The sequence below is a fragment of the Panthera pardus genome, unplaced genomic scaffold (assembly GCF_024362965.1).
Source record: "Panthera pardus isolate Hobbes unplaced genomic scaffold, ASM2436296v1 HiC_scaffold_15, whole genome shotgun sequence".
NCBI lineage: Eukaryota > Metazoa > Chordata > Mammalia > Carnivora > Felidae > Panthera > Panthera pardus.
The window spans coordinates 43,701,006-43,722,833 of record NW_026526710.1 but is presented as its reverse complement, the minus strand read 5'-3'; the positions used below and the strand labels follow the sequence as shown (position 1 = coordinate 43,722,833).

Genomic DNA, 21,828 nt, shown 5'->3' with positions numbered 1-21,828 from the left:
TTTTGGGGGGGACGTGAAAGGAACTCTGGATTTACACGCTCAGAAATTGGAAGGTACAAAGCTATTTTAGAAGGCACTGTGGAAGAACAGAGAAATGGCATCTAAATAAAATCAGAGGAACAAGGAAGTTTTTACAGAGAAAGTAAAATTTAAATTGAATTCTGAAGAAAAAAAGGTGAGTTATCTCGTCAGGGACTTCTAGCCTGTGAGAAATATCTTTCTGTTGTTTAAGCTGCCCAGTCTGTGGTGTTTTGCTATGGTGGCCCCAGTAGACTAACAGTGCCGTGTGACTAGAAAGAGATGGCATCAGGAATGGTGGGAGGTGAGGATTAAATGAGTTTATATAAAAGAGTTAGCTGCTATCATTTTCACCTCTCACTCACTGAGTGTGGCCTTGGCGGCAGGATAACTCCTGGTGACTCTCCCCAAGGAAGCCATTTTCTCCCTGACATAAGATGGAATACTCACTCCAGGGACTTTTCCTCTCGAAGCAGTGAGGCAACCGGAATTCTTGATGGCCATCCACCCCAGCAGCCAAAATGCGGGTCCTGCCTCAGCTTCCGGAGCTGCCTGGGGTGTGGCCACAGGCAAGCTGGTTCTCCGCCTCCCTTCAATTCTTTGAGCCTCAATATCCTTTCAGTAAAGTCTCCTCTGCTTAGGAAACGCCAGAGTCATATTCTGTTTCAGCTAAGGTCCCGGCTTGATAATAATTTCCATCTCCTTCCTGGCTGGAGGATGAGAGAGATTGCTGGGTGACGGTAGAGGAGCAAGGGTACTTTACAAATGATTCACTTGTAAAATGATCAATCCTCGTTGGTGTTATTTGTCCTAGCAGTACTCAGTGGCCTGTGTGGAAATGTGAAAGTCATAAATGTCATATACGATCATCCCCAAAGAGTTTCTGGGACAATGAGGAGATGACATATGAGTCAGTTTCTTATTTTTGAACAAAATTTACCAAAACATTTTGGATTAACCTATAAAACAAAGGTTTTGAAAACATTACTTCTCCCTTAAACTCTCAAATGTGGCCTTAGAATTATCTATGCCCATTTGAAGTTTATAAAATTTTATTATTAATGTTATTACTTGGCAGTTACCCAGCTCTTTATTTCAAAGAACTATACATATGTTAACAACTATTTCTAAATTCTTACCTGCACTAGAAAAAACTTTCATTCTGCAAACAGGAAATGAGATTAAAAATACATGACTTTTGGGGTACCTTGGTGGCTCAGTCGGTTAAGCGTCCAACTCTTGATTTTGGCTCAGGTCATACTCTCACAGTTCGTGGGATCGAGTCCCAAGTTGGGCTTTGGACCATCACTTGAGATTCTCTCTCTCTCCCTCAGCCCCTCCCCACCTCTCAAGATAAATTAATAAGCTTAAAAAAAAAAAAAGAATACATGACTTTTTCAAGGTTTGGCATGGATAAGTTTCTTGATTTTTTTATCATAAGCATCAGCAACAACATTATTTCCATTTACTGATTCAGTTTGCAAAGCACGTCTGCTGATATGACCTTATTGGAGTCTCATCCACTTGTTTATGTATTCCAAAATGTTTTTTCATCTTTATTTATATTAGTTTTATTTTTTTAATGTTTTTATTTATTTTTGAGATAGAGAGAGACAGAGCATGAGCAGGGGAGGGGCAGAGAGAGGGGAAGACACAGAATCTAAAGCCGGCTCCAGGCTCCAAGCTGTCAGCCCAGAGCCCAATGCAGGGCTTGAACTCACGGAGTGTGAGATCATGACCTTAGCTGAAGTCGGACACTCAACCGACTGAGCCACCCAGGTGCCCCTGTTTTTTCATCTTTAAAATGTATCTTGGATGTACACTAGGTGCTGATGTTACAGCAATTAATTACTAAGATTAACTAACCCCTGAGATGACTAAGAAAGTATTCCCTGCTCTCACTCTGATTCCAGACTGATGATGGAGTTAGACAAAAAACAGGGGGTTCCAGCATGCTGAGAATAATTCTGGGATGGAATTTAGGGAACCGAAGTATTGCAGAGGCACACCAGAGGTCGTCCACAATGAGAAGGGGGTGAGGAGGGACTCTGGACTTAACCACAGCTTTGCAAAAAGACAAGACACAAATAACGCTCCATTCCATTTCAGAGATGAAGAAGTAGCTCAGGGAGGTCAAGTGGACCAGAGCCAATAACAGTGAAGTGACAGAGTCCAGAATGCCAACTCTTACTCCTTCTCCTCTTCGTGCACAATCGTATCGTCACCAAAATCATGGCTGGCACTTCATCGTCGTCCTCACCATCATCATCGTCATGATCATCATCATCGCAGTAAGGAAGGTAACAGGACACGCATACTCCACAACTTTCTTATACCCAAAGAAAGCAGCGAAACACTTTGTGAATCAGACAAAGACATCATCTAGTCATGACTGCAGAGTATCACAGAGCCTTGCGGTCGCCAAGGGTTTGTCAAGTGGCTACTGTCTAGTTGGCGACAGGCATGCTTCCGGGAGTAGATAAATGTTAAGGAGTGTTTAAAAGAGAGTCAGAGGATCTTGTGGCAAAGACAGAAGGGAAAGGGATTGGAGACGAGACAGCACCTCAGTTGGCTCTTGAGAGGCAGGAGCCGGCAGGATGTGGCCACAGTGTGACCCCCACAGCAGGCAGACAGACCAAGGTGTGGCTGGGGAGAAGAACATTCAGGTGAGGCGAAGTCACGAAGAAATGTGCCACCTCCAAGAGGCCCTGTAAATTTCTTCAGGTGTACATTTCTTCCAATGGCATGAATGTAAAAAAAAAAGGAATTACAGAGGTCAAAAAGAAGGACCTGTGATGATTTAGGATTCAGTTTTGTCTGAATTATTAGAAGTCTCATCCATGGGAATTTCTATGACTGTCAGTCACATTTTTTTTGTGGTCACAGATTATGACCATTTCTGTTCCTTTTTTAGAAAATGTTCTGTTTCTAGCATTACTCCAAAGTATTTTTTAAGTGCCTAGTTTTTTGGTCGACCCCCCCACCCCCACCCGGCCCAATCACAACTTCCTTGTGCACAGAATTGTAAACATCTTGCTCTTTTCTTGAAACTAGGAATATCTACGTTAGTCTATTAAAAACATGAGGATTCTGAGCCTTCAGAATAATGGGTGCTAATAATCACCAAAATGTGGGGCTTCTTATTATGTTCAAATTTAATTTAAATGTTGGAACAATTATTACTACAGACCACACTTCGATTATTGATCATTTAAAACGTTTTGGTCTGACCCATTAGATCCCAAAGTCCTTTGCTTCCCAGAGAATTGATTTTCAACTATGGATGTCTGAGTGGCCTTTAAAATGCCCAACCAAACTCTGAACTGTCATAATAGCTGGGTGAGAGATAAGGGGGAAGAAAAGTATCCAGTCATCCAACCACATTTCTGTTTTTTTGTGCAAGTTTCAGATGAAATACAGTCACTCAATAAAGTCCTTCTGTTTCTCTTTCCCTCCCTCCCTGTCTTTCTCCCCGTTCGCCTAGAGTGGGGAACCCTAAACCCTTTGGAGCCCCGCCAGCAGCACCAAAAGAATCTCTTGACTATTTTCCCAGGGAATTCCTGCCTTAAATGTCAGCAGAGTACAACTCCCCAGCCAAAGCAGAGTCCGGCTGGATCTGAATCAAGGAAAATGTGCCTGCTGTACCAAACGGGAAAACCTGGATCCATGGAGCATGGGGGGCAGGGGCGAGATTATCCACAAAAGTTGCCACATCCATTGGAAAGACCCGAGTTTTCTCAGATTCACCCCACTGAGAACTGGGAGACTAAGCCAAGCGTTTTGGTTCCTTGATGGTTTTGTGTTGTTTTTTTTTTAATTATTATTTTACTCTTTTGGTGGTGAACTGTATTTCTGGAAGCCATTCTGAATTGTAACATCTCAGTAGGGCAACATCTCTTTGAAAAGGGAACAAAGCTCTATTAAAGCCCTTTGTTGTGAGGGTTGTGGTTGTGGCTGCTGCTGCTGTTGTTCTGTTTGTTTGTTTGTTTGTTTTTAATGAACATCCTGATATATAAGTGCTCTGGGGGGAATTCATGATGCTGAGATTCATGAAAAGCAAAATAAGATTTATGACTTAGGATTGAATCTGCCCCTACCAGCCTGGAGACACTTCCGTCTGGTACTGAGGCATTGCTGGCATTTTTAGTGCTTCTGTGTTAGTCTTCAATCTCTGAATACATGAAGAAATATTAAAAGTTCTGAGGGCAAGGGTGGGAGAAGGAGTCCACAAATTCCAAAGACATACATCAGCACCAAAAGAAAACAGCGTGGTGTGGTAGATTAAAAATGTGGAAGCAACGTGTGTCAATCAGCTAGTTTTTGCTGAGTACTCTTGAAATGTTCATTTACTCTTCTCTCATTTTTCTCAGATGTTACTAAGCTACAGCTGCACAAGGCTTTTCAGCGAAAAACTCACAAGTTTGCCTGGCATAGGATACTGATTTTATTTTATTTTATTTTATCTTATTTTATTTTATTTTTTATTTTGAGACAAAGAGCGTGCACGTGAGCTAGGGAGAGGGGCAGAGGAAGAGATAATCCCAAGCAGGCTCCGAACTCAGCACAGAGCCCGACATGGGGCTTGGTGTCAGGACCCTGGGATCACGATCTGAGGGAAAATCAAGAGTCAGATGCTCAACCAACTGAGCCACCAAGCGCCCCAAGAACATTGATTTTAAATCAATGTGCCACATTACTATCCTTCTCCCCGCAAAGATCATAGCACTGTACATTAAGAAAGTCAAGAAGATTTAATCAGTAAACTGTTATTCCATTTTTAAATGAATTAGGCCCTTTTCAAGTTAGCAATGGAAAAAAAATTTTAGATTCCAAATCTCATTTGGCTCAGGGTCCAGGCCAGTTCAAAACAGATCAACTTAGAAGGTCTTACTTATGTTCACCAAGGTTCTTGCCTCATGCTGCCCACACCATCCTCACAAGGGCATTGAAGCTGCTTTCTTCCAACATTATCCTGCATGCATCACCCTAGACAACCCTACTGGAGACTCTGTCCCTAGTCCAAAGCAAAGCCAGGCAAGCAGCCGATTATTAGTGTTGCAGGAGAATCAATAATTCCTCCTCAAATATAAAATAAAAAAGACGATAACTAATACCTGATAAGAAAAACTAACCCCAGTAGGTGAAGGGTTAATCTCTGGTCACTTTTCAGCCACTCTGCTGAGAGTACTAATAAGTGCCCAAGTCGGTGCCAATTAGGGTGGCTCTTCCCTTGTTGGGAACAGCCATCCCTTAGGAACTGAACTGTCAACACATGCTACCAGGGCGGTGATCAGCCAGCCAGAAGAAAGGCAAAGAGTCTGAGAAACCGTGGTAACCAAGTTTTTTGCTGGCACTTTGTAAAATGGTGACGGGAACTGCCAAGGCCAAGGAGTGAATGCTAATGAGCCTAGGGCAACCTGCAAAAAGTGGACCTGAAAATTGTCCCCTGAACAATGGGCAGCCCTAAGGGATCACCACGCTTTGTGGGTTTCTGTGGATATGACTGACCACAGGCTTCATTCACAAGGAAGAATCTAAACACTGAAGCGTCATTCCTCGGGTTCATAGGCCTCACAGTCCCATCTGACTCAGTGTTCGTAGGGTCAGAGCAATTAGCACATCTGTGTAGAAAGTCAAAGTTTTCAAATTTTTAAAAAACATTTGTGACCCATTGTTTAAATCGCACTCTAAAATCGGAGCAGTAAACAGCTTTAAGAATCAACAGGAGGGGCGCCTGGGTGGCTCAGTCAGTGGAGCTTCCGACTTTGCCTCAGGTCATGATCTCATGGTTGGTGGGTTCGAGCCCCACATCGGGCTCTGTGCTGACAGCCCAGAGCCTGGAGCCTGCTTGGATTCTGTCTCTCTCTCTCTCTCTCTCTCTCTCTGCCCCTCCCCCACTCATGCTCCGTCTCTCTCTGTCTCTCAAAAATGAATAAATGTTAAAAAAAAATTTTTTTAAAGAATCAACATGAAATGTTTTAAGCATTCTTTGCAGAGTCGCATAAATGCTCCCTTCACTTCTCATCAGAATTTATTCTTACCTTCAGGGAGCACATTTTAAGAAGGCCAAACCAACACCATCCCCCCCCCCCAACATGGACAACCATCAGTGTGTAACCACATTCTTAAGGGCGTAAATTCAATCTCTATTATCTGAGAATGCTTGACACAATAATAAAATGCTCCTCCGACATTCACCCTCAAAATTTTAATTCCTCTTTCTAATAGCTTTTCACCCATTTCCAAATCTTAGGTCCCCAAATGAGACAAGAAAACAAAAAACTGTCATTGTGATGCATTCGTTCCGCACTGGGCCCCACAAATGATGCAGTCAGTCTGGTCCCTAGGTTTGTAGATATCAAATTTACCTACGATTTCCAAAAATTTTGTCCCCACCCAACCTGCATATTTTTAAATTTGCTACTCCATACCCAGCAATTATTATTAATGTAACAGTCAGAGGAGCACCTTGGAAGTCTTGTTTCCTATTTTTCCTATTTCCCTATCGTCCAAATCAGAGCTGCCCAGGCTACACATGGACTTCTCTGTTGTGCTGCTTCTCAGGTCAAAAACTTCTTATAGAACCCATTGGATAGTTAGCCCCTCAACAGCAAATGCACTACAGCCCAGATCTCAATTCATCTCAAATGCTGGATAACACAAATCTGTTTTCTCATGGCTGCCCAAATCTGCCTACAACACGCAACCAAACAAGACCAATTCTCAGCAATCCTTTGTGGTGAGAAGAGTTGAAATACAAATTGGGGGAAGTCCTCGTTTTCAAAGATTACCGGCTAAAGAAATACAGTGTAAGCAAACGTTTTGTGTTCCTGAAATGCCCTGTGTCTACAGGGATCAGGTAGAGAAAAGTTATTTCAAGTTCAAATATAACTCGACGATTGCCACATGGTACAGAGTCTTTCCACCCCTTCACTCCAAAAACCCAATCAGACAAGTGGCCGTAATCTGACTCCCAGTGCACTGGGAGCTGTGGGGCAGGCAATGAGAGCTGCACTCTGGCCAGGGAAGGCATGAGTGGCAGACCTGAAGCAAGGCAGTGGGGGTAAGTCCTTCTTTGCCTTAAGGGAACAAAGCTCAGGGCCAAAAGATGAAACTCTGACTCTTTTATTATAAATATATGTGCCTTCTCAGACAGAATCTAGAAGGAAATCGTAGGGCAGGTAGGCGATGCTTATAGATCTGGGTATTGGGCGTGTTCATAAGAGAGGCATAGAGAGGGTAGAAGGGGGAAAAAAGGATGCTTTGCTGCAAAAGCCTCCACATATTCAAGACCTGTGCATGCACAGGAAAATTACCCTATGGAGGTAAAATCTATCTGCAGTATTTTTCATCAGAAAAATTACTCACCCAGAGGCTCAGCTGTCCAGAAGCGGATCAGGCTGTGTGTTCAGCTAGAAAGTAATGTGTCCGGTTCAGTACAACCCAGGCACATCAACAAACCCCCTTTGTTCTGGGGCGAAGGAAGCAAAACAAATGGTGTTGATCCATTTCCAGTGAGTGCGAACACATAAGGGAACATTGCTGATAATAACAGGAGCTATGACAGACTCCGCTGAGGGGAGCACTTGTGAGGTCAGGGGTATGTATGTGCTGCCTGGAAACTTTGGGGTTCGTGGCTAACTGAGGCTGTTCGGTCTGCGCTGGAAGGAGATCAGATTTTGTGGGCTTTCCAAAAAAAGCTAAAATCACTGTCAAGGAGCCTATTTATCTATTCGGGGTGTCATCGTTGTTATTGTTTTCATTTCTCTGGCTGATGAAAATTTGAAGTTGAAAGAGCAACTGAGTTTCTTAAATCAGGTCTCTGGAGAGGCATGAGAGAATGGGCTGGGAGAGAGAATTCGGGGGGACTGGGGAAAGTGACGGAGAAGGGGTGTAGCAGGGAGGAGCCCTTCTGCCAGGGCCCGCCTCTCCTGGTGATCCATGCCTCCGCCTTCGCCTTCGTAAGGGACCTGAGGCTTCCTGCCCACCAGCCTCCCTAGCTCCCTGCTTTGTGCTCTTCATTTTTCCCACTTAATCCAGTCACAGACGACCAGCACCTGTGGCGGCACCTTGCCCTCCCCCCCCCATTCCGGCTGCGGCCGAGGGCTGCTGGTGAGTTCAGAAGCCACCTTCCTAGCTTCTTTTTCAATTTGTAAGTTCTTGGAGTTTCTCCCCTTTGGGATACTTTTAATGTCTCTCCCAGAGCATACTCCCTGTCCTGTTCCAAGTGCTGTTTTGTCTCTTTATTTTCTCTTCCTCTAAGGAATATGATGTCATTGTCCTCCCAGCTGGGTTTTCTTGTAATTACATGATTCACTTAGAGGAGCTCACAGGCAGGGGACACCTGGGACAGGGCTGGCTGTCCCCCTTCTGGAGCTACCCCCCCGCCTTGGGCAGAAAATGGGTTTCTCTTTCCAACTCTGAGGCAAAGCCCCATATCAAAGCAGAGGCTGACTTGAGATCCTAAAGGTCAAGGGAGAGTTCCCCTAGCCCTTTTTTGGCACAGCATTTCCCTACTGTTCATCCAGAACCCAGGCTCCTGGGGACAATAAGGGGGGGGGGGGGGCGGGAGGGGCGGTTCCTCTTCAATAATACATCAAGGGGAAAGCTCTAATAACTCTAATCTGTTCAAATGCTTGACTTTCTTGCCTAACCCTTTTCATTGTCCTCTGGTGATCAGAGTCTCTGCTAAATGTCCTCCACACTCCTTCGCTCTCACGACTCTAACAGGCAAAGGATAAGAGCAAATGCCTTGAATAATGGAGTAACCAGTGTCATTGACCCCCACATCGGGAATTCTAGCCATTTCTTGCCCAAATGAGCACTGGGCATTAATATCCTCAAACCCCATCCTTTCTCAGCTCCAAAGATCTTCAGACAGTATGAGGAAAACAGACTGGAGGAACAGAGTATTCCCTCTCGGTGGCTGTCTTGCTGTACCGCACCCTCCTCCCCGCTCCCCACCCAGGTCCCCGCTGCCACAAGATCCCCCAGAAGTGGCAAGCCCCCCGACTTTCAGGGCCAGGCAGAAGTAGGAGACGGCCGCCAAGAAGACGCTGGAGAACAGTCGCCGTCCGTGGAGCCTTCTGCTCTGAGGACCACTGTCCCCCGCCCCGCGCCCTGCCCCGCGCTCCTGCCACCCCGCGGGGCTCCGCGTCCCCGCACTCGGCTGCCCCCTGGAGGGCGCGGGCGGGGTGCCCGGGGCTCCTACTCCCGCCTCCGGGATCACATTGAGAAGGTGTCTCTGAAGGGTAACGTCAGGGGTCGAGAGAGGGTCAGACGCCAGGAGGGACTGTCCCCTCGCACTGCAGAAGCACCGTGGAGCCAGGATGCAGCTTTCCCAGGCGCGGCCGCGGGGACGCCGGGGACGTGGGCGGGGCGCGCGCCTGGAGGCTGCTTGTTTGTCCACCTGGCCGCTGCCCCGGGTCCTGGCACCGGCCCAGGGGTGGCCGCTCCCCCGGGGCCCGGGGCCCGCGGCCGACGCGTCCTAGTGCCGCGCGTCCAGGCCCGCAGGGGAGACGGAGGGAGCGTCCCTGCCCCCGCTCAGGCCCCGCCGGTTCCCACCGCCCCTGCCAGCTCCCCGCCCCCTAACGACTTCACCTTCTGGAAAGACAGACTTCGGCATTCCCGGCCTCCTCGCTGGCCTCTCCTCTAAATCCGCAGTCTCTGCTGGGGCAGAGGAGAATCACGCTCCACAAATCCACTTTCAGAATGCCATTTTGAGCAATAAAGTGCAAAACTGCAAATGACCTCCCCCCCCCCTTTTTTTTGAATCGCTTTACGTTCAAAATATAAACAGCATGTTAAAAGTACACTGAAACTCAAAACCTTGCTCTGAGGGAATTAGCTCTTGCTGGGAGGTAAATACATTTCATTCTTAATTCTTTAAGAAACTTGATTTAGACATTTTCCTTTTTAGGGGCAAATCAGGGAAACTGGCTGAGCTTCGAATGTTAGATAAAAGGAGGCTAGAATAACAGGGGACAATTAATTCGTTAATTAAGAAGGTTTTCTGGAAGCATTCTTTCCTGGTATCAAATAACCTTTGAGGGGGCCCTTCCCCACAGAAGGGCAAGACTACAGGCCCCGAGTCTTCACCCAAATTCACGAACCTTGGTTTGATAGCTTCTGATATCAACTTGTTTTCTTTTCAGTAAGTGTGGACCTTTGTGTAGAAGAGAGAGCATCATGGTGGCCTTCAAAGGGGTCTGGACTCAAGCTTTCTGGAAGGCAGTCACAGCGGAATTTCTGGCCATGCTTATCTTTGTTCTCCTCAGCCTGGGATCCACCATCAACTGGGGTGGAACGGAAAAGCCCTTACCTGTCGACATGGTTCTCATCTCCCTTTGCTTTGGGCTCAGCATTGCAACTATGGTACAGTGCTTTGGCCACATCAGCGGTGGCCACATCAACCCTGCTGTGACAGTGGCCATGGTGTGCACCAGGAAGATTAGCATCGCCAAGTCTGTCTTCTACGTCGCCGCACAGTGCCTGGGCGCCATCATCGGAGCTGGGATTCTCTACCTCGTCACACCTCCCAGTGTGGTGGGGGGCTTGGGGGTCACCACGGTAGCATCTTTAGCTCTCATTTTCAAACTAGGATTCCAAGCTTCTTGCAGACTCTGCTAAATGCCACCCCGGTGGCCTGAGAGACTTTTCTAAAATTGCAAATTTATTCCCAGGGAATTTCTGACGATTCTTGACAGGGGGGAAACTGACCCCAGCAACATTGAGCGTATCCATATATTATCATCGTTTGCTATATGGAGTGACTTCAATATTATTAAGTCTAGGTGACACAAAAATGGTGTTGTTTTTTTCCTCTCTCTCGCTCCCATCCCCGTGACTATACTAGACTATATATTTAGCTTAAGGAATTTTTATTACAGCCATTGGTTGGCTCACTAAATTTTGTTTCTGGTCATGTTCGTGAGACTTAAAATGATCTACATCAAGGACCACACTTAAAAAAATAAATTGGCATTTGATCCTAGTTTTGTTCTTAACTGATTAGGAGTATCAGTTGTTAGCTCAGCAGCAGATTGATTTAAAAACCGCACACAGTTTAAATTTTAATTGAAATATATATTAATTAATTTAAACCTAATTAATGGATTTAATCATTGCCTTATAAAATTACAAGACTCTCAAGAAACTCCTTTATAAGTTAAGTGCAGCAGTGGCACATTTTGCTTCCTTTGTAGAAAAGGACATTCAGCACAAATTCCCGCTTGGTCATTGTAAGAGTAATTAATTATCTGTGATGGCCCAAAATGAGTGGAAATTTATTCCTTTTTTTTTTTTTTTTTTGGATGCAGCCGGTTGGGGGGTGGGGGCGGGTGTCTCACTCGTGGGGTAGAATAGATGACTCAAATTAACCATTGCTTTTTCCAGTGATGAAATATGCCTTTCACAATAATATGTTCTCATAGAAAATGTAATCATGCTTCAATTCAGATAGAGCATTTTTCTCTTTCTAGGTTCATGGAAGTCTTTCTGCTGGTCACGGTCTCCTGGTGGAGTTGATAATCACATTTCAGCTGGTGTTTACTATTTTTGCCAGCTGTGATTCCAAACGGACTGATGTCACTGGTTCAGTAGCTTTAGCAATTGGATTTTCTGTGGCAATTGGACATTTATTTGCAGTAAGTTTCCAAGTCCATTTAAATAATTGATTCATTTCATTTATCGTCACCCTAGAGCTGGCCTAAAGATATTGTGTTTTACAGCTGTAGTTCTTTAGTATCCAGCCACGTCTGTCCACGTTAGGTGATGATTTTGCTAACTTTATGATGAGAAGGTTGATATGGCTGCTAACGTCTTGACAGTTCCTCTAACTGACTTGGCAAATGGTAGCAAATTGCAATGAATGCTTCCTGTTACTAGCCCTGTTTCAGCAATGTCTGAAGTTGTCGTTTTTTGTTGTTGTTGTTTTCCCTATAGATCAATTACACTGGTGCCAGCATGAACCCTGCCCGATCCTTTGGACCTGCGGTTATCATGGGAAATTGGGAAAACCACTGGGTAACCATCATGTCGATAGTACTTGTCCTCCTGCAGTTAACAATTGCCCATGTAGCTCTTTTTTTTCTTTGCCCACTAGCTTTCTTACTTCCTCTCAACCTTGACCCCCCCCCCCTCCACTTTATTACATCTTTCATAAAGACCAGGGAGAGACGAGCACATATCTACGGTAGAACATCTCACCTTATATCTGTCCTGGGTCTTCAGTAATAGCCTTTCTTTTTATATATAAGCACTGCTCTGGGCACCGTATCTGATAGACTGAAGCAGAATACATTGTGCATGGAGGCTGCCAATGTGGAACAAGTGAAAACCAGGATAGTGTGGTGAATATAGTGTTTAAGTAATTGAATGTAAAGCCTTCCTGGCAATGACAAAATATATACCTACCAAGAAATAAAAAAAAAAAAAAAAAAGAAGAAGAAGAAGAGGAAAGAAATGCTTAAAAGCAATGCCCAGAGCAAAAATATTTATTGTTTTTGTTTACAAAAGCATGGACCCAATTAATAGTATGTGAGTTGGGAGCACTTGAACTACAGATGGAGAGGACTAGATGTTGCAAATGTTTATGCTATTATCACCGTAACTGTACCTGGACACACAAATGACTTTAGAAGAGGCACACTTTCCAGTCTCACTGGCTAACCTACTTAATGCGGTGGCAGCGCTTCCAGAGAGCAGTGATATCCATTTTTAAATATCACAATCAATTTTATTTCAATTGTTTCTTACAACACAGGCATTTAAATCCCTTAAGTGAATAATGCAGCAGTTTTAAGGCCACTCACATGCCCACTTCTAATAACCAATACAAATATGAGATATGGGACTTATGTCTGCCAGCCTCAAATAATGTTAACTCCCGTTGTCACTTATGTGTTGTGAATGCTATTTCGCAACTTTTAGTTTTAATTCATGACCGTAACAACATGTCACTCGTGTTTGAATCTCATTCATACAGCGGTTATTGACCCAGTTACATCCACTCAACCATAGTGCACATTGCCAATAAGAGGATATGGCACCATTACTAGGGGCACTGACAGTTAAGAAAAGGGTACTGAGTCTTTAAAAGTAATTTCAATCGTGAAAGAACGAGCATCAGCGTTCAAAGCAAGATTTTGCACCCAGCTACACAATGAATGTCAGTAATACCATCCATGAGATTGGTCATTTTGCCACTGATGTTTCCATTTATGTCTCAAAATGTTTGCCACATTGACATAAGTGGAACATTTTAATGGACAGCATATAGTTAATTATGGTAGAAGTACAATTGGAAGCTCAACTTCTTACATTCAAACTTTTTTTGTAATTAAAATTTAGAAAAATAGCAACTTTTAATTTTATGGATGAGGACTTTAAAATGGGGGTGAAATGTATGTTTTTAATGATTACCTACTGGTTGTGGTAAGCTAGCTAAAATTCAAATAGTGGGAAACTTTTTACCTTGTTGACTGAATGAAATGTTTCCCCTTATTGCAGAGCTATTTTATAACAAACTTAATCCTACTGAACATGAATGTCCGTTCTGTAGCAATAATTGTGTGAATTTTAGAACTAATTTACAACATATTTGCAGATTGATTGATTGATTGGTTGATAGACTAGAATAACATCAAAATATTAACGGTGAATTTTCTAGGTAGTGTAATGACATTGTTTTAGTTTTCATCTTGATACTTTACATAACATCTATATTTATAGCAATAAAAATTATTTACCTTTATACATTTTGAGAGTCATTTTAAAGTACATTTTGACTTTGTTTTGGAATAGCAACTTGAAACTGAGATTTGCTCTTTTTGGAGAGCATGTGGCCAGATGTATTCTTCATAGGTGTTTGGGGAATGCATCATAATTATTTAGCAGACCCTTGTTTCCCTTGTGGGAGTTGTAGCATGTGGAATAGACCATCTGTAATGAGCTCTTACCAAAGGAACAGACAGCAAAGACATTTAGAGGAGGGCTCTCATTTCTCCTTTGAAAGGGCAACTCTTACATGGTTTCTTTCTGTTCAAGATAGGAGCTTGGTGCTCACAACCACTCTACCAGTATTTTCCACATTAAGTATATGTGCTCATCTCCAGCTTAAATTTTGAATTGTCTTTAGATTTTGCAATGAGGATGCTAAGTGGAATTAACTTCCAGAAAGTGTCTTAAGCCAGAAAAGCATTTCTCCTATTTTTTTCAAACGAGATAAGTGCAGTATCATGGAAAACAGTGCAATAGTTCAAAAGAGAGGTTTGAAATCACAAAGACCTCAAATCCCAGTTCAAGCACTTGTTAGGCATGAACTCCTAAGCAAGCTTCTTATCTGCTCAGGGTGTCAGTTTTCTTACTCATAAAAGAGGGATAATAATAATATCTACCTCAAAGGTTGCTGTTTGAATTATGTGAGTTAATACAAGAAAAGTGCTAAGTACAACCGGCTCAATAAACAAGGTTTCTGTTGCCTAATTGAATCTGTTGAATGAGTGTCAAATATTCTGCAGCATATACGTGCTCTAAAGCAAATGTTGAAGTTTACCAAAACTCAAAACTGAGTTTTTTCTAGATACAGTAACGATACGATAAAAAGCTTCCATGTTGGATTAAAAATCCTATGGAATTGCTAAGCCTCAAATAACCACCATCCATAAACTCAGTACTGGTTTCTTTGTTTGTGTATTTATTTATTTATTTACTTATTTATTTATTTTTGAAAGAAAGAGAGCTCAAGAGCAGGGGAGGGGCAGAGAGAGAGAGGGAAAGAGAGAATCCCAAGTAGGTTCACTGCAGTCAGCATGGAACCCGACACAGGACTCAATCCCACAGACCATGAGATCATGACCTGAGCCAAAATCAAGAGTCAAACGCTGAGCCAACTGAGCCACCCAGATGCCCCAAAGAGACAAGGTGGGATTTTTTGCACCAAGTGACCATGGTAAGAACCATGAGGATGAAAGTGCTCTGCAAGAAGAGTAATGAACAAACCATGAGGTTTTCAATTAAATCAAATCATCAGATTTTAGGGAGGAAAAGCATGTAGAAAACACAGGGTGCCTCGGTGACTCGGTTGGTTAAGCCTCTGACTGGCTCAGGTCATGATCTCAAAGCTTGTGAGTTCAAGCCCTGCGTTGGGCTCTGTGCTGACAGCTTAGAGTCTGGAGCCTGCTTCCTATTCTGTGTGTGTCTCTCTCTCTGCCCCTCCCCCACTTGCACTCTATCTCTCTCTCAAAAATGAATAAACGTTAAAAAAAATTTTTTTAAAGAAAGAAAAGCATGTAACAAACAAAATGACTTATCTCCAGCCTGTTCACACACAACTTTGAATTGCCTAGGAAGCATGGAATGAAGCCGGTTGCTATGAAATTAGAACCACCAAATACTTTACAAGTATTGTTTCAATTTAATTTTTACAGTCTATGAAGTACGTATTATTACAATTCCCACTTTGCAGATGAGGAAATTAAGGTTTAAGAAGTCAAGTAATTGACACAAAAACTGACCAAATTACTAAGCGGTGGAGCTGGGATTCCATTTATCATGCTTCACTGAATAACTAAAGCTCAACTGATAAAAGCTGTATATTGGTCACAATTATGCAGAAAGCCAATGTATGATGGCAATATTAAGAAAATAAGATAACTCTCTAGAAATTTTTTTCTATTTTACTTGAAGAATTCTTTGCATCTACTGAGTGTGCAGTACCACCAAAGAGGAGATATCTTTTCTTAATATGTTTTTTAATGTTTCTTTATTTCTTTCAAGAGACAGCGCATGCACATGCATGTGGGCGAGGGGGAGGGGCAGAGGGATGGAGAAGGAGAATCCCAAGCAGGCTCCGTGCTGTGAGCAGAGCCCGATGTCCGAGCTGAGACCAAGAGTCAGATGCTTAACTGAGCCACCCAGACGCCCCTAAAGAAGAGCTATCTTGACTTTAAGGACTCTCAGAAAATGGAAAGAAAGTAATTAGTGAAAGCAAGAAAAGAGAAAACCGTCTCCTTGTTTTCTGTTCAAATGCTATTTAGCAGTTTATGGATCTCTGGTGTGCATTTGATGTATTCTCTTATAGTGTTTCCAATTCTGCTTTCTTCCACACGACACATTTGTTTTCTTAATGTAAACCAGCTAAGCTCTCTATTCACGAGTCGTTCAAAGGAATAGTTTTACTCCATGCTCATTCTATAATGCTTCCATCTTTTCCTCCAGATATATTGGGTTGGACCAATAATAGGAGCTGTCCTCGCCGGTGGGCTTTACGAGTATGTCTTCTGTCCAGATGTTGAACTCAAACGTCGTTTTAAAGAAGCCTTCAGCAAAGCTGCCCAGCAAACAAAGGGGAGTTACATGGAAGTGGAGGACAACAGGAGTCAGGTAGAGACTGATGACCTGATCCTAAAACCTGGAGTAGTGCACGTGATTGACATTGACCGGGGAGAGGAGAAGAAGGGGAAAGACCCGTCCGGAGAGGTGTTGTCTTCAGTATGACTAGAAGATGGCACTGAAAGCAGACAAGAACACTTAGAACTGTCCTCAGATTTCCTTCCACCCATTAAGGAAACAGATTTGTTATAAATTAGACATGCGCAGGGTCATTGTTTCTTGCCTCATTATTCAGTCTAGACAAGAAATGTTTCACTATTCTACCAAGGAGGAATGGAAGAAACCTATTGTGAATTCCAAATCTAAAAAAAGAGGTCTTTTTAAAGTGTCCCCAAAGCAAATGGGCATCTAGTTTATCTTGTTGCCATTCATTAATTATCAGTTTAAAATGAGTATCAAGATTTGGTTAAGTCTTGCCTGACAGAACTTATAGACATACCTATCAGCTTATTCCTCCTCTACCATGAAACCAGTATTTGTCAATCTTCGTTTGAGTGTTTTTTCCAGTACGCCAAAACAATATGCCACAGAATCATGCACATTCAACAGAGGAAATATAACAAGCTCTTTTGTGGGCAGCCCCCTCTTAAAAACTACCTCGGCGAAAGAATATTAACAAGGGTCATTGCTAATGAATTATTTCCATTTATATTTCAAATACCCAGCTTTCAACCTGAACTCTAATTCATAATATTCCTTCTTCTTCTTCAGTGCCCAGGGTAATGTGGAAAGCCCAGAAATTTGAGGAATGTTCGGAAACCCTTTATATTTTTTAGTTTTTTCTAATAAAATATCCAAATCGTAAGAAATACCTATTAAGATTCAGGACAAACAGACTCATAAGATCTTATGCGAGTGGAGGAAAAATTACCATTATAAAAAAATCATAAGGAAAGAGGCAATCCATATTCTGGAATCAAAGAGTTGATCTGTTTTCAGTGCACATCCTCAAATACACCACATGAGGTTAACGATCTATGCTTTTAACTACTTAACCATTTTGCTTATATTTTTTAATTTATTGGCAAAACTGGGGGTTTTGTTTGTGACTTTGGTTATCTATATTTAAACATTAGCTGAGATTTCTTTTTGATAACAAGAACATAACTAGCTGAATCCTGACTTTTTGTGATTAAGCTCTGCTCACTCTGAAAGATAAAAACTGGCTGTCCCTGTCCCCGTTTCTGCACTCTGTCACTTCTCATGAGATTTGGTGATAATCTTCACTGTGCCTGTGATGATATTTTAATGAATTAAAATGCACGAGAGACAAGGAAGGCCATGGTTGCAGACTAAAGGGAGAAGGCATCAGAACACTCTGTATTCAAAGCTGACTAGATGACCAATCGTTTATTTGTAGAGATATTGTACGTCGTAATGAAATACATCTTTAAAGTATTTTCATTACCGACTCGTTTGTCAGAATACTTTGCTCTTCCTGTACTGCTGTGCCTTAAGTTGGGAGAATGGTCTCTGGAAACCCCAGTCTCTATCATCTTAACCTAAACTTTATCTTAGACAAAGAGCTGCAAATGTCAATTTCACTGAACAAAAGCTAGTAGTGGAGCAAACACCCATCACTGCAAAGAATGGCTTAAAATAAGCTGATAATCAAGGACTTTCTTCTCCCATGCGTCGTTCCAACTGTGTGTCACTTTTTAGTGTTAATGGCAGTTGTGTGTCTGTGGCAGTGAGATAATGGACCACTGTTAAGCCTGATTCTCTTCGGTGCTAGGAAAGTGATGTGCAAGTTTCCCAGGGAGTCATCACTCCAGTGCAGCGCTTGGGAGTGTCATTGGTGGTTTTTTTTGTTTGTTTGTTTGTTTGTTTTTTGTTTTATGGCAGATTCCTAAATCCCAGGTGCCTTTCTCAGATGTGTGGCCAACCACACCCTCCACCAGTGAGGCCCATCCTTTCCTGTTTGGAGCTGCTTCTATAGAAGTAGGGTGAGATTCTAAGGATGGCTTGTGACTTTTCTGTTCAAATGTTTGCACAAAATACCACTAAAGGCTTAAAATAGGGGCGAGGGTGGGGGGTTGGTGTTCAGCTCAAAAGATAATTCTATCAACCAGCGGCAAGCATATTAGCTCAAAAGGAAGCGAGGTTAGCAAGGGAAAGTTAAACAGATTTTTTTGAATACGCTTACAATTTACTGGCTTACAATCATTTTTATTCAGCCATATGGTTTACTTCTTATGCACTCACTTTTATACTCACTTCCAGTTAGAGTATTTAATAAGTTAGTGCTGTAATAAAAAAAAAGGCATGAATGATGTTTTTGTAGTTTGTTTTCCATAGAGTGCCTGGCACTTAGTAGGTATGTGTTAGTTAATAAAAATACATGAATTTAATTTAGGATTTAAGAATGTAAATAATTTTCTTTTAACCTTGATTTTGCTCAGTATTTAATAAAAGCTTGATTTCAAGGACTACTAAGGGAAGGCAGTATAAATGTAAAACCCATAAAATATATTTTTGCATTCTACTATTTTAGAGGCGTGAAGTGAATGAAAGCTTTAGCACTTTTTTTCCCCTGCATATGAGACAACATATTTTGTATTTCACTCAAGGCTTTGCCACTAAAAAGTAATGAAATTGTACCTTTCTAATGACATCTATGCAGCAGGGGTCTATTGCCTTGTGGATGGCACCAAATTATCCAAGTGTATTAGGAGACGAGGGCTTTTTCCTTTAATCCCTTCTTATTAATGAAGTGCATCGTGCTGCTCCCAGGAGAGTGCTGCTGACAGATATACAGAAAAGAGATCAGAGAGAAAAAACTGGAAGGACATAAATGAATTATACCAAGCCAGGAAGCAATGCCAACCGCCTCTTCCCTATGGAAAAATACAACACGCGTCCCAAATTGTAAGATGGTCCCTACACTGAAAAGATACATAGTTTGTCAAAAGGTGTACCAAAAGATAAAGAGTCATTTTTACGTTTGGGGGGTGGGGGGGGAGGCTTTCTTAAATATTTGGGGCCCAGAACTGGAATGTATTTTTTCACTGTTGAACTGGACATTGTCTTCAAAGAGTCCTAAACTTTTACACTGGAAGGAAGTATTTTCTGGTACCTAACTCATTGCCTAAATGTAAGATCCCTACACTTTGTTTCTACTATTTGATGGTTTTCATAAGTTCTTACACTTTCGGACTCTTTTCCTTATGCAGTTGATAGGTACTAGCTACAGCTGCCACTCAGTCTAGAAAATTTTACAAGGAGATTAGAAATATTTGAATAACATATATGAGAGCATTAAACTACCTGATTAATTATTAGAAGTCTGATACCAAATAGCACATAATATTCTTCTTAGGCCAAGAAACTAGGCAACTTACTTACCGGTTTAAATTCAATAATGAGCAGGGGCATCTGGGTGGCTCAGTGGGTAAGGCATCTGACTTCAGCTCAGGTCATGATCTCACGGTAGTGGGTTCAAGCCCTGCATCGGACACTGTGCTGATAGCTCAGAGCCAGAGCCTGCTTCAGATTCTAGCTCTGCCCCTCCCCTGCTCATGCCCTGCTCTCTCTCTCTCTCTCTCTCTCTCTCTCTCTCTCTAAAAAATAAATAAACATTTCAAAAAATGTAATAAATAAATCAATCAATAAATAAATTCAATAATGAACAGGAAAATTCCAAAACAGAGTAGCAAATTCAAATGCTAAAATTGATCCTGGCGAGGCCCTTTGTTGCAGGATGTTGACACTATCCCCACATGTTGTCAGCATTCGACAGAGCCATTGCCTTTGTGACAGCTGAAGATAACAGTAGGAGCTCAAGAGATACCCTTAAAAGACAATATAAGGCCAATATGACTTCTCATTATAAGCACTATAGATTGTGCAAATTCAGAATATCTTATAAATGTCTTATATCTAATATGTATCTTATATTATTCTGTCTTTCCTAATATGTTTATGGCAACAACATTATTAGGAAGACGTGACTACTATCTGGAAAGTATAATGAACAAAACTCACTTTCTTTACCACAGATTTTGTGTGCGTGCATTGGTATTATACTACTTTATAGATCACCCCAAAATAACAGTAACTTTTGAATTCATAGTTCTCTGAAATACATAGAAGGCATTTAATTCAGGGCTGAAAAACTGTGGCCACTCACTTTTGCAAATGCCTGTACCCTATGAAAGTAGTTACAGTGTTACCCAGGCATGTTAAAATTCAAAAGCTAAAAAATACACCTAATTTATATAACCTATCAGAATATATTTTTAGATTCTCTTCAGGATTAATTAAATAAACATGCAATTTGTGAAGACATAATTGTTTATCACTTTTATGACCCAAATCATGATTGTAATTCATGATAAACTGCTGAGAATAAACTGAACATATGGTCATATTCACAATTATTTATTAACTGAAATGTTATTCCAACGTCAGAGCTAATGTTGAGATTTAAACTGTAATGTCTAATGTTTGGAATAATCTAGTAAGCATTAGCATTGTGGCTGATTTCCATGAATTATGTTGTATCTCATACTACTAAGTTTGTGCAAATAAACTTATAATGTTTAAAAGGTAAGCACTGCATTTGATAATGTTTGAAAAATTTTTTTCAAGTTTTTCCAAGTTATATCTTAAGAGCACCCTTTAGATTTTTGAGTGTAGTCAACACCAAATGAAAGAGTGGCGAAATCTGTATAATAATATGCATTTTTTTTTAAAGCATGCAGAGGATGCCTTGTGGTAGGTCCTGGTGCACACAGTAAAAATTATGCTTTAGCGGGCTTACTTCTAAATGTTCACATCTAGGCAAAATAGGCCATTGACTATCAACTGTCATTACAGTGAGTCTAGAAGTGAAGACTTTAACAACTGTGACTCAGATGAGGCTGGTATTGCCAAATAGATGATCCATCCTCAAGGCATTTGCTAGATTGTGCCCACCCAGATGGATAACGTAGGCACAGTGAGTACTGTAGGCACAGTGAGTAGTCCCTTGGGCTCTTCGTTTGAGAGGCTCCTCCATTTTGAGAGGTTAGAGACCCTCAGGGAAGGATTGAGGACAATCATTTATGTAGTGTGCAACCCATCAGATGAGTAGCGAGCGATGCCTTAGGAGCCAGGTGGATATGTACCTCTCTTACAGCATTTGCCCACGTTCGTCAATAGAGCAATAGCACTATTCCACATTGTAGGAAAACAGTTGGTATAGGTATCTGTCTGCCCTGCTAGGTACTAAACTTCTCAAGGGCTAAGATGGTATTTTATTTATTCTGTATCCCTCACCCTCAGCATTGAGCACCAGGCTTGACATTTGGCTCAATATATGCCGGTTGCATGAATGAATAAAGAGCTTAAGGAATATCTTACGATCACTAGGAGATACTACAAAGCACTATTCCTCAATCCAGTTGGTTTTTTCTGTTGTGTAGATGTGTGCTAAAT

General features: G+C 42.0%; 1 protein-coding gene and 1 long non-coding RNA gene across 8 annotated transcripts in view; one reads left to right on the top strand and one right to left on the bottom strand.

Moving 5' to 3' along the window:
- LOC109276464 (uncharacterized) overlaps positions 1–7,922 on the bottom strand; it is a 66,348-nt gene extending 58,426 nt beyond the window's left edge. For all 5 annotated transcript variants that reach the window (XR_008422249.1, XR_008422248.1, XR_002084685.2 and 2 more), the window contains exons 1-2: positions 7,387–7,922; positions 2,078–2,752 (exon numbers count right to left, since the gene is read on the bottom strand). This is a non-coding gene — a long non-coding RNA (uncharacterized LOC109276464). The remainder of the gene's footprint in view (positions 1–2,077; positions 2,753–7,386) is intronic.
- Positions 6,948–20,962, top strand: AQP4 (aquaporin 4). 3 transcript variants are annotated; one of them, XM_019465491.2, is made up of 5 exons: positions 6,948–7,081; positions 10,173–10,587; positions 11,499–11,663; positions 11,962–12,042; positions 16,237–20,962. In XM_019465491.2, exons 1-5 carry the CDS (start codon positions 7,050–7,052, stop codon positions 16,513–16,515), a joined length of 972 nt encoding a protein of 323 aa, XP_019321036.1. In that variant the 5' UTR covers positions 6,948–7,049; the 3' UTR covers positions 16,516–20,962. The 3 variants fall into 3 exon arrangements, with proteins under 3 accessions (XP_019321036.1, XP_019321038.1, XP_019321037.1); XM_019465493.2 differs by lacking the exon at positions 6,948–7,081 and adding an exon at positions 7,599–7,618; XM_019465492.2 differs by lacking the exon at positions 6,948–7,081 and adding an exon at positions 8,018–8,130.
- The last annotated feature ends 866 nt before the right edge of the window (positions 20,963–21,828 follow it).

What these genes read in the sequence shown, in the direction of transcription:
- AQP4 (XM_019465491.2), top strand. Translation starts at nt 7,050, where the DNA reads ATGAGTGGCAGACCTGAAGCAAGGCAGTGGGG. An exon ending in GGGGCTTGGGGGTCACCACG is followed by an intron (nt 10,588 to 11,498) that starts GTAGCATCTTTA and finishes TTCTCTTTCTAG; the next exon opens with GTTCATGGAAGTCTTTCTGC. An exon ending in CAATTGGACATTTATTTGCA is followed by an intron (nt 11,664 to 11,961) that starts GTAAGTTTCCAA and finishes TTTTCCCTATAG; the next exon opens with ATCAATTACACTGGTGCCAG.